At 42.4% G+C, this 12,103-nt stretch overlaps 1 protein-coding gene across 2 annotated transcripts in view; it reads left to right on the forward strand.

Moving 5' to 3' along the window:
* Positions 1-808: 808 nt before the first annotated feature.
* The window catches only part of nedd9 (neural precursor cell expressed, developmentally down-regulated 9), a 72,933-nt gene continuing 61,638 nt past the window's right edge, over positions 809-12,103 (forward strand). Inside the window, exon 1 of one of the 2 annotated variants that reach the window (XM_078241095.1) lies at positions 809-1,005. In XM_078241095.1, coding sequence (XP_078097221.1) covers positions 994-1,005 — 12 coding nt within the window. In that variant the 5' untranslated portion in view covers positions 809-993. The remainder of the gene's footprint in view (positions 1,006-12,103) is intronic. The other variant, XM_078241087.1, reaches the window with a different exon arrangement.

The raw sequence follows: 12,103 nt of genomic DNA on the forward strand, positions 1-12,103 counted from the left end.
TCAATGAAAGACCACCCCAATGGCATCCACTTTCTTCAGTAGTAAATTGGTACTCATGTTCTATCTACAGTCATCCCATCTCTGTGCATGTAGATAGCAGGTAACGTCTGGGTGTGTCATTGCCCACGTGGTAAATTAGGCAGTGGGAGTTCAGGTCCATGATGTGAGAAGCTAAGAATAAGTGGGACGGTGGGTAATTTGAGCTGAAATACAATGGTCAGTGCGTATATGTTAGAGAATGATATAGTAAGTTTGACTTGAATCATTCGAATGAATGTGCTGATAATATGTAGTGTTTTTGGGCCAGGTGTGAATACAAGGACAGTGCTGTTTTTCTTCAGTGACAGGCCTGTTGGAATCTGACTGTCATATCGCTTTGAATTCACACCGAACAAGGGAGAAACATAACTCAAACAGAAATGTCAGCGGGGGAGGTCAACAGAAGAGATTATAAACAGAAAACGTTTTGTTTCTTGGGCCATTTCATGTTGGGTGCATGAAGCTTTGAAATGAATCCATTTTAGCAGGCCGTTTTGATGGTTGCTAGGTCATAGGAATAAGATTTCCAGGATCCGCTTTGTGGGCTTATATATTTTTTAAAAATTATTTAAATCTGACTGATCTGACAAAGAATTCCTTCCCTTCAGAGCTGAGAAGAGGATGCTACATTCACGGTTTTCTTGTTAAATCTCTCTTTGCTGGTTATTTTGAAGCACTACCTTTTGCCGATGTAACTCTTATTGAGCCAATGAGAGGCCGCTGTGTACAAATCATGCAAATAAAGTGGAGTTTCGCTGCCGTGTCTGTCTAACAGGAGCTGAGACTCAGACAGAGGCGAGCGCTGTATAGAGCTGCTACTTACCGAGTGAGACTACACACAACTTTCATTCTCTGCCTTAGCAATGACCTGCGTGTGAGACCTTTGAGACCCACAGCGCTGAATGCACCCTGCAAACCAAAGGGTTAGTCTGACACTTTGGGAGGATTATTAAAATGAAGCGTAAGGTAAATTTGTTTTACTTTATTTGCCAGTCGCTGCAGTTTGTTGCCGGGTGCAGCGCTGCTGGGAGCTGTGCTTGATTGAAAGTTCCAACTGCAAGGGGCTTGCCGAGTTATTTCTACAGGCTCTCTTTTCACTGCTAAATGCGAACTTTCTACACTTGAGCTGTGTCAGATTGCCGCTGTATTGGGGGGGGGGGGGGGCGGGGGCTGTTACTGGACTTTGTTTATTTCAGTCTGAAAGCGCAGTGGGCTAGAGATTGTGTAACTTCACTTTGCAGCTAAATTAACAGGAAGTCTGCTTCCTTGTAGAAAACTTACATTTTAGGGGGAAAGCTGTATGTAATGAGTGGGATTGTGTGTGTGTGGATGGTTGGGGGGGGGGGGGGTCTACAGTTTTCCCTAAGTTGATTCCAGTTGATGTGGCATTCTGTGACGGCGCTGTTTAGCTGGACATTTAGTGATCTTGCCTTTACACACTGTCCCATCCACTTCCCCAAATGAGGACAGGGAGACAGCATGATGTTGTAAAAACCCTGGACATTACAGAGCAGCCTGGTTTTAAGAAGGGGGGGGAACCAGGAATAGGCGTAGACTGGTTTGTGGCGCCTGATTGCTTTTTTTGGGACAAAATTGATGAATTCACCGAGCCGAGTATTTGCATTTTAAACCCGGGATCCTATCCGCTCACTTTTCGATCCTATTACAATCTTTGGTTTCAATACCGTCGCCGATGGGCCAACCTTTATGTTTCTATTAGCCTATTTGAATCTGCCATCGCCTTTTGTCCGCGTTTTGCTTCATTCCAAACGAGAATCACCTCTTAATTTTCAGACAAAATCCACATCCTGAAAGCCCCGTCATAATCAGATCAGCAGTCAGCCTGTTCTCCCTTTCATGAGGAAGTCCATGAATAGTTATAGTTCTGTCCCTTTCAGCTTCTGCAATCAATCTCGCCCACTCTACAACCCTTCCAAGATTTGAATATCCCTTTTAAAATAGAGATCTCACAGTCCCCCACATCTGATCTCATTAATGTCATATTATTTTAGAATTACCTCTCTCAGCTCATCTACTGCAGAGTTAGGACGCTTTCCGAATTCTTTTTTAAGTGATTTCTGTATTTCAAAAATCACTTTGGTGTCTGGGACATCATGGATGTGAATTCCATTGGCACAAAGTATTATTACAACAATCCACCGCTCAACCGCAGAATCAATGCACCCAATCCACTGAATGACAAAGGAAAAGATGGAGCTAGTCTGTCACATTGTGTTCAGGAATGAGCTTGCAGAGCTGGTAGCATTTCACTGTTGAGTGAGGGTCCCCTGCTTATGCGTGGTGCTCATTCTGGTCCTAGGAATTAGATAGTTTCCCCTCAGCTTCAGCAGTTTTACTGTGGGGAGACCTTGGGTGATGTGGCCTGCACTAACTACACTGACTAACACAATGCCAAGCTTCATTCCCTTTCGGTGCTGAATTAGGTGATTTTAGGGTAACTGTGAGGACATTATGATCAGCCTCAGGGCTCTCACACTAATCAGGGTTACTGTTCCTGATCTCTGTCTAGCTGTGTCCAGTTATTATTTGCCCTGCATAGTTCAAATAGCCAACAGTCACTTTGTCTCAATTCACCCAAATGGCCATTTCAGTATTGAGTGTTGCTGTCACCTGAGAAACTGTAGCCCAGCTTGAGGTGGAGAGGAGGTTTTGAATTCAGAGGGACTGTGTGAATAATTTAGCAGGGAGATAGGCAGCAGGTAAAGGTGACTGGTGTCAAATAGTTAAGATAAATTGGCTGAGCTGAAATCACACTGGATTTGTGCTGTGGTTTGGAAATCTTATGCAATGAGCATTTTACCCCACTCGCCTTCAGATCAGCCTGAAACCACAGATATACGGCATACAGTAAAAGTACTGGGTGTGTTGTGTTTTGCATTAAGATATTATACACACATGACAAGCACCTAACTCTGCTTGGATCCTAGCCAGTGTGTGGAAGACATTGCAGTTTGCTTTTGGTTCATATTAATTTTAAATTGGCAGCTGGATAAAAACCCTTCAGCCATTGAATTTTGAAGAGAAAAGCACCTGCAAATGGCCACAACTTTATTTACCAAAGCTGCAATACTGTTGAGCTTCTCAAATTACAACATTAATGGCTTTATAAATGGTTATATTAAAAATGATTAACCAGCAAAAAGAGTGCTACGGTGGCACCAATAAAGTTTTCCTCAATCCACACAAAGGAGGTTGGACCCAAGTCCTGGGAATGGAGACATTTATATGAATGGGACTGGCCCCAGCACTATTTATGACATTGTCTTGGTAACTGCACCCATGAGAGTCTAAGATGTATGGAACAACAATTTGTTGTGGGATTATTCCAATCTGGTTGAATGATTTTTAAAGAGTTAAAATTTGATTTTTCTATATTTCTTTCCTATATTACAACAGTGACTTCACTTCAGAAACTAATTCATTGGCTTTAAAGTGTCTGCAACATCCTGAGGTCATGAAAGATATTATAAATGCAAGATTTTCTTCATCATAATTGCTCTGTGCAGGGAACTAACTATGTCATCACTCGTCAGAAGTCCCTCCAGTTCCAGCTTTTCGTGTGATGTCAACACCACAAGGAGGGAGGGGTTAAAATGCATGGAGATCCAGGAGAACAAGATCCTGGTTCTTGTCCTCTCGGGCATCAAGATTGCAGGCCCATAGTCTCCATCATCCCCTCCAATGCAGCAACTTAAACAATGCTCACTATTTATTCTGCCTATCACCAAGAACATCCATTAAGGCCAGATGGCCTTATAAAGACTTACTCAGTTAATGGTAGGACATTGGGGAGAATTACAGAACAAAGAGATCTAGGGCTACATGTTCATAGCTCTTGAAAGTGGAGTCACAGGTGGACAGAGTGGTGAAGAAGGCATTCAGCATGCTTGGTTTCATCGGTCAGAACATTGAATACAGGAGTTGGGACGTCTTGTTGAAGTTGTACAAGACATTGGTAAGGCCACACTTGGAATACTGTGTGCAATTCTGGTCACCCTATTATAGAAAGGATATTATTAAACTAGAAAGAGTGCAGAAAAGATTTACTAGGATGCTACCGGGACTTGATGGATTGAGTTATAAGGAGAGGCTGGATAGACTGGGACTTTTTTCTCTGGAGCGTAGGAGGCTGAGGGGTGATCGTATAGAGGTCTATAAAATAATGACTGGCACAGATCAGCTAGATAGTCAATATCTGTTCCCAAAGGTAGAGGAGTCTAAAACTAGAGGGCATAGGTTTAAGGGGAAGAGATACAAAAGTGTCCAGAGGGGGAATTTTTTCTCACACAGGGTGGTGAGTGTCTGGAACAAGCTGCCAGAGGTAGTAGTAGAGGCGGGTACAATTTTGCCTTTTAAAAAGCATTTAGACAGTTACATGGGTACGATGGGTATAGAGGGATACGGGCCAAATGCGGGCAATTGGGATTAGCTGAGGGTTTTCTTTTTTTTAAAAAAAAGGGCGGTATGGACAAGTTGGGCCGAAGGACCTGTTTCCATGCTGTAAACCTCTGTGACTCTAAGTGCAGGATGTCATTTGTTAGATTATACAGACACCCTCAACCTCTGGGGCAGGTTACAACTTGTGCAAGGACACACCATTGTTTTTGTTCCAATGCTGTTGCATAGAAACTGGCTGTTTCCATGGACCGAGGCCCTCATTCGTATTACTGAGTTTACTCCAAGGTGGTTCTGTAAGTTACAGCTTTTTGACTGATAAAACTTTACACAGCCACCAAGGCAGTAATTATTTTCAAGTACTGATTGTTCACCTCTAGTTACTGTACAAAATGGTAAGAGGTCAGCTGCTTCCAGGCCTTTGCTACTATGTCTGTAATTACCAATTGCCCTTAATCCCTGAATATCTTGTCCTTGCAACTCAATCCTATTTGTGTCTATATGTTTTTATTTGCTAGTTTGCCCTCTTTTTTGAATTCTGTGGTACAGTTGATGCATTAGTAGGTCAATCCTAAGACAGGATGCCAATATCTGTTAGGATCAGCAACTTGGAATATCAGTCAATTGGTGGGGCAATGAATTTAAATTTTATACATACTGCCCATTACCCCCACCAAGGCTCTCGTTTTATTAAATGTGGTCCATGCAAGCAAAAATACTCGGATATTACTACGTATGGAGCAATTGTAGATAGTCTGGGTGGGAGTAATGATGAGAAACTCTAGCTTTCCCTTTTTATAAAAGCATTTGCCTCCACTCCTAGCCTTCTCCTCCACTAACATCAGGGAATGGAAGGTTCACATGTTCCTCTCCTCATTACAATGTGCTGGCACTCTAACAAACTGTGCGCTTTTATGTTTTAAAGTGCTTGTTGGCTGACGGATACTTTCACTCGAGAGCACTGGTGTAATATTTGACTGCATTAACAGGTGTTTAACCATGCATGCTTTTATCCAAATACACACTCGGATTACTGTGGTTATAACTAACTGCTTTTATTTCCAGAACCTCTAGAGTATTCTGTCAAATTAATAAGAAAAGCAGTACAAGAGATCTTGAAATGGACATTTTGCAATGTGCTAACTCCCATAGGGGAGCCATCTAGTGTTCAGTTAACAACATGCAAGGATCACACTAATCAGTCATTTACTGAAGTTAACAATGGGTGAAAGTTAAAATGTAGCTCTTGGACTGAGATTGCCAAAACTTCTAGAAGTGAGGAGGTAAGGGTAGATTTAACTACTTCATGTAGTGGGCTGAAAATGAGTAGAATGGACTGCACAGGAAGGCACTGTCGATCTCTAGTGTTGATGTGAAGATGCCGGCGTTGGACTGGGGTAAACAGTAAGAAGTCTCACAACACCAGGTTAAAGTCCAACAGGTTTATTTGGTAGCAAAAGCCACTAGCTTTCGGAGCGCTGCTCCTTCGTCAGGTAAGTGGGAGTTCTGTTCACAAACCGGGCACATAAAGACACAAACTCAATTTACAAAATAATGGTTGGAATGCCTGACGAAGGGGCAGCGCTCCAAAAGCTAGTGGCTTTTGCTACCAAATAAACCTGTTGGACTTTAACCTGGTGTTGTGAGACTTCTTACGATCTCTAGTGTGGCATAGTTGAATGAGGGAATGGATGACTGAAGTGTATTAAGCTTGATTTTAACTAGTTCCAAAAAGGTCAGTGTGGGGCCAGTGGAGTGACTGGCAAGCCAGGGCCATTTTAACTCCTGGTCCACAGGAAACCTTTTTATAAAATTAAATTCACCAGACACCTTTCTCAACTCTCTACTGAGTGTCTAAGATTTGCCCTTTAGTTTTTGAGACCAATCAGGTGGACTATGGGGTGTGTACTTTCTGGCCTTCAATATTTTCTGAGTTCCTCAGTATTGTATGTATTAATTTGCCAAGAAGAAAATGTGAAATGGATCAGTCTCCGAATTTTACTTATCATCAGCCATATTGATGGAAAATGTACAGCTTTTTAGGTTGCTTGTTACTTTTCTGTTATCACAGACAACAGAAGGAATGTAACCTTTTACACAGTACTGCATGAAAATTTCTACCTAACTACTTAAAGGCTTTCTAATGGTATATGTGCTGTTTAGAAACGGTGAAATATTTTTTGGGAATTTATGTTGCTCAAAAATTTAGATTTAGTTACTAGAAAACTGCTTTTCTAGAAATGATGGTGGGCTTTGACTTGTTTTAACCTCTAAAATTTCAAACATTGTTGCCACAGTAGGTCGCTGCACCTGATGGGTCTGTGATAAGATTTTATAATAGCAGTACATAGAATCCTACAGTACAGAAAGAGGCCATTCAGTCCATCGAGTCTGCACCGACAACAATCCCACCCAGGCCCCATCTCCGTAACCTCGCGTATTTACCCAGCTAATCCCCCTGACACTAAGGGGCAATTTAACATGGCCAATCACCCAACCTGCACATCTTTGGACTTTGGAAGGAAGCCCAATGCAGACAAGGGGCAAAAGTGCAAACTCCACACAGACAGAGGCCAGTTTTGAACCTGGGTCCCTGGCGCTGTAAGGCAGCAATGCTAACCATTGTGCCACCCTAGTTCTGTTGATCTTTCATAGCCCAGTATTTCTGACACTGCAATATGGAAAACCAATCCAGTTCTTGCTATGTGGGGCCAGAACAGCAACACACTAGCCTTTAGAGGTGATAATTACTAAAAAACCTCCATCCTTGCTCATGGCTGGGATAGTCCAGCGCTACTGAAAAGTGAATGGAGTTTTAGCTGGAACACTGATTTCTCCATTCTCACTTGCAGCAGGGCAGGCACAGACGAGATCGGAGAATCCTGCCCAATGAATCTTTACAAGGCACTGGTATGGCCATATTGTGTGTAATTCTGGTTCCTAATTGCAGCAAGGGTATCCAGATATTGGAACAGTGCAATCAAACTGATACCTAGCTTAAGGCATGCAGACTGAGGGGGTTGGGGTGGTTGGTGGGGATGGTGGTGTTGAGCAACTGGAGAGTTTTTATTCCGGAGATATATTAATGGCCGGGAATTTGGCAAGACCGGAAAATCCCAAAATGTTTAAGATTGCCCTGAACCAGGGAAGCAGGACTCTGAAAGAATGAAGAATGGACAGCACAGTGATTAGCACTGCTGCCTCACAGCACCAGGGACCTGGGTTCAATTCCCGCCTAGGGTCACTGTCTGTGTGGAGCCTGCACATTCTCCCCGTGCTGATGAGGTGAATTGGCCATGTTAAATTCTCCCTCAGTGTGCCCAAACAGGTTGTCGGAGTGTGGCGACTAGCGGATTTTCACAGTAACTTCATTGCAGCATTAATGTAAACCTACTTGTGACACTAATAAATAAACTTTACAGATTTTAGAATTAGCTGCTTTCCACAGTAAGGGGTGAGTGTGTAGACCAGACTGCCCCGGGAGGCAGTAGAAGGAGACAAGTTGTTGGAAAACGGGATTGGGATTTTGGGAAGTGAATGATGGAGGATATTAGTTTTTGGCATGGGCCAAATGGGCTGCAGACCCTGTACTTCCCTGAATTCCTACGAGTGCTGCCTCTAACATCGATCCAAACACTATTCTAACAATCAATCAATACTTTAATAAATATAGAACATTCTGGAGATTTACAGGAAGAACTAATAAAATGAACGGATGGGTTAAGATGTTCATCTTTCATCAGGCCAAAGACATTTCCTTTGAAGTAAAATTTTTAAATTGTATCAATTTTCCTCTTTTCCCTGCTCTCCCTGCCAACTGCTGCATGTTATCTGTTAATTAGAATTCTCCTAATTCTGGGTGCTGCACCTTGTTAGAGTTGCCCGGGGCCTTTAAGTAAGACAGGATGCTGCTGTCATTTTAAGCAACTGTTTGGCTTGAGGATTCCATCCCCTTAATGTAGACCTCGTTTCAATATAATTATTATCTTTACCTGAGAAACAATCTGCTATTGGATATTTTGGAAAGTAAACTCCCTCCACCAATTGCATTTATCTCCTCTGAAATTTGGCGGGTGATTGCCATCTTAATAGCAATGGCAGCAAACACCGACAAACTGAAACACTGCCCACGCTCCTGACCTGTTTCTACAGGCAGTGTAAATGGTGAGATCTGTAACCATGTACAACTAATCATTCTCGGTGTCAGGTTTCATGGTGACTAGGCCTGTGGCTGTCTAATGTCAGAGCAATCTAATTCCATTTGATCTCTGAAAACTGGTGCCGGCAAAGTCATTACATCATGACGAGGTTCCACTTAAGAATTACTGTGCTTTTGAGCCATAATTTAAACGAGCACCTTCAAATTAAATAATTACTGTCCCTCCCTGCAATATTTCTGCAGTACTACCTGAATGTAATGTCAAGGGCATAGATTAAATGTTTGTAGGCTGCAATAAAAATATTTTAATTTGGTTTTATGACTCAAGAGATAATGTGCAAGATTGGGGCAGTTTATTTTGGCTGGAGTTAACAAAGGGTGTGTAGGAGTTGGCATTTGGGTGGACTCTGGTTTGGAGTCAGAGATTCCATCTGGAGCTTCCTAGGATTTGTGATTTATTTATATCGTTCTGAACTTTAGTCATATGCAGATCACAAAAACTGGAAGAAATTCTACGACACTCAAATCCATCAGTGGGATTTCTGACTGGTCCACACTGCTCACAGGAAAAAGTCAGATTATAGACGGATGGGCAGAGCACTTTAACCATACCCTCAATTGGACCATCCATCATTTAAGAAGCAGTCACCGGGTTGCCATTAACTCCTCTCTTGACGAACCTCCCATGCTGTTTAAAAACGACAAATGCACTTTGACTCCTGTTCCAGGAGCTGGTGCTATCCCAGCTGAGGTCTACAAGACAAGAGCTCAATGCCGAGCGGTTTATGAAAAGGTTGAGGAACCATAAATATGGTGTTTGCAATTAGATAGCTCCAAGAGAAATGCCAAGAACAGAACGTGGGCCTGGACACCAAGGTCTTTGACACAAACAAACCGTGAAGGCCTTTGGAAGATAATAGAGAAGTTTGGCTGTCTTGAGAAATTCATCACAGTGGTTTGACAGTTCCATGACAGCATGCTCACGTTTGTCCGAGATCATGATGAGTGTTCTGACTGTGTCTCAGTTACTAATGGAAGTTAAACAGGGCTCTGTGTGTTAGCTCCAAATCCTCCATGTTTTTCTTGCCAAGCTCTCCAATGCCTTCCATGATGGTGATCCTGGCGTCAAAATCACATATCGCTTGAATGGGAAGCTACTCAATCTTGGACAACTCCGGACAAAGACCAAGGTTTCCAAGGACATACTTTGCAATTTCCTGTTTGCCGATTACCGTGAACTGGTTGCCGATTCAGAGCTGGACATGCAACTTAGAATGAACCTGTTCTGTAATGCAACAACGTTAGCCTTACGATCAGCATGAAGAAAGCTGAAGAGGTGTACAAGCTTGTTCCAGGAAAGCCTTCTCTTGAGCCAACGTTTCGGTGCAAGACCAAAACCTGTCAACTGTGGAGAAGTTTACTTATCGCGGCAGCACACTATCTCTCTCAAGCTGTCTATTAATGATGCGACACATACAGAATTGCCAAAGTAAGCATAGACTTCAGACATCTAGTATTAGTCTGGAAAAGAAGAGGAGTTATACTGAAAGTTTATAAAGCACTCTGCTCTATGCAAGCAAGACTTGTATGTGTACCAGCATTATGCCAAGAAGCTTGACTTGAGCTGCCTTCAGAAACTTCTGATCAGATCTCAAAATACCAGACACTAGAAGTGCTCACCTGGGCTGGAATGCCGTGCATCCACACCATACTGAGACACTAACAACCCAGTAAGCCAGATTGCCTGATACTCACTCACCAAAGCAACTCTTCTATGAAGTGCTTGGGGCAAATTTTCCCATTCCATCCATCAAGGGAATCATAATGGACAAGAGGCATGGAAAGGTCCATTGACCTTGGGTGGGATTTTCATGTTTTGGGGTGCATGTGGCCAGAAAATCCCGCCCCTCGAGTCTGGAGTGCCTTCTCAAGGCTGTCAAAGGAAATGCTCCAAAGATACTCTGAAGGCTTCACTTTAGAGTTTTGATATCGATTTCAAGTCCCAAGACAAGCTCATCCAGGACTGCTGCACCTGGCACAACCAAGTAGAAATAGTGTGGCTTCCTTCAAAAGCAAGCACATACCAGAAACATAGAAAATCCCAAGCCAGCAACTCATCCAAAACTTAAATAGTCTGTGGTGTCCTGTCCTACTTACAGCACCGCATTCAATGAACACGGTCATCTTTGCCTCAAAGGGTGAATAAGAATGGTTGTGATTTATATTCCTATGGTCACATTGACAACAGGAAATGATTTAATCTTCACTGTGCAAATTTAAAGTGGTTTGTGAGGGGGAGGGGGAGGATACAAAATGGTATTTCTAACCTCAGCAATTAAAGTTCTACAGCATTTAACTCTACAAGAAAACAGTTAACCTCTGCTTATTGGAAATATACTGTGACTGAGTCCCTTAAGGAGAGGATGTTGTTTGAAAATATTACAAGACAACCTTGTTTCTGATGGGCATTGAAAGACATTTATTTATGTTGCTGTGTTGCCTTGTATTAGTGGAGTTTTTATGAGAGCTCAATGATTGAAACAAAGTTTGGTGCTGTTCAATAAGTGAACAGTACGTCCACGTATTTGTCAGAAAGGTGGCTTAGGAACAATTCATTGTAATTCTGAATTTGCTGGTACTTTTATTGAGATACAGATTGGGGGAGAAAGAAGCCTTGGAGATCAGTGTGCTGTATCACGAGATTTCCCAAATGAATTAATGAGCGCAGGCTCATGTTGGGAGTAGATGACCTGTGAATTTGTCTGTGCTTCACCCACAAGAAGGGAAGGAGACTCTGAGGTTATTTATTGAACCCTGAGGTGCCCTTGTATTGCTCAGAACACATATCCACGAGCAAATCAACAGCGGCCTGGCATCAGACTGTCTCATAGTCAGGGGGTGGCTTGTGGCAGTCAGTAACCAGTCAAACTGAAATCATTCTTTCACATGCAAGTCGGGTAGTTTAATTTTTCAAAGGAAAAAAACAAATTTACTCACTAAATGATGCAAACATTCCCTGAAGCCACAATACTTCAGAATTGGAACCAAAACTTCTGTTTTTAATCTTGTTAAATTAAAAAGACAGCAAGCCTATTGGCTTAAATCTACATTAGAACACTGGACCCATTACTGCGCTTTCCAAATATAGGTACTTTACACATCACCACACTTCCAATTACCCATGTTGTTCCCACTCTCACTCCTGGCCCCACAGACATCACTTTCCAGTTAGTTTTCCTTTTCATTTCCCAGTACATCTGAGCAGAGCATGTTGCCCCTTGCAATTGCATCAATGTACTGGGATCCCAATTTGCAATGAGGTTCACTAATACAGACAGGTGTCCAGATGAAAGATCCAGTAAATATGGCAGTAAGTTCACCACAGCTGTGTTAACTCAACCAGCACCCATTTGCGTGAGTGATCAGAGTTTTAATCAACCATTGTATTTCACTAAGGAACATTTTTTAAGAAAAGTGTTGATAACATTA

This window comes from Mustelus asterias, chromosome 2 (genome assembly GCF_964213995.1).
Source record: "Mustelus asterias chromosome 2, sMusAst1.hap1.1, whole genome shotgun sequence".
Classification (NCBI taxonomy): domain Eukaryota; kingdom Metazoa; phylum Chordata; class Chondrichthyes; order Carcharhiniformes; family Triakidae; genus Mustelus; species Mustelus asterias.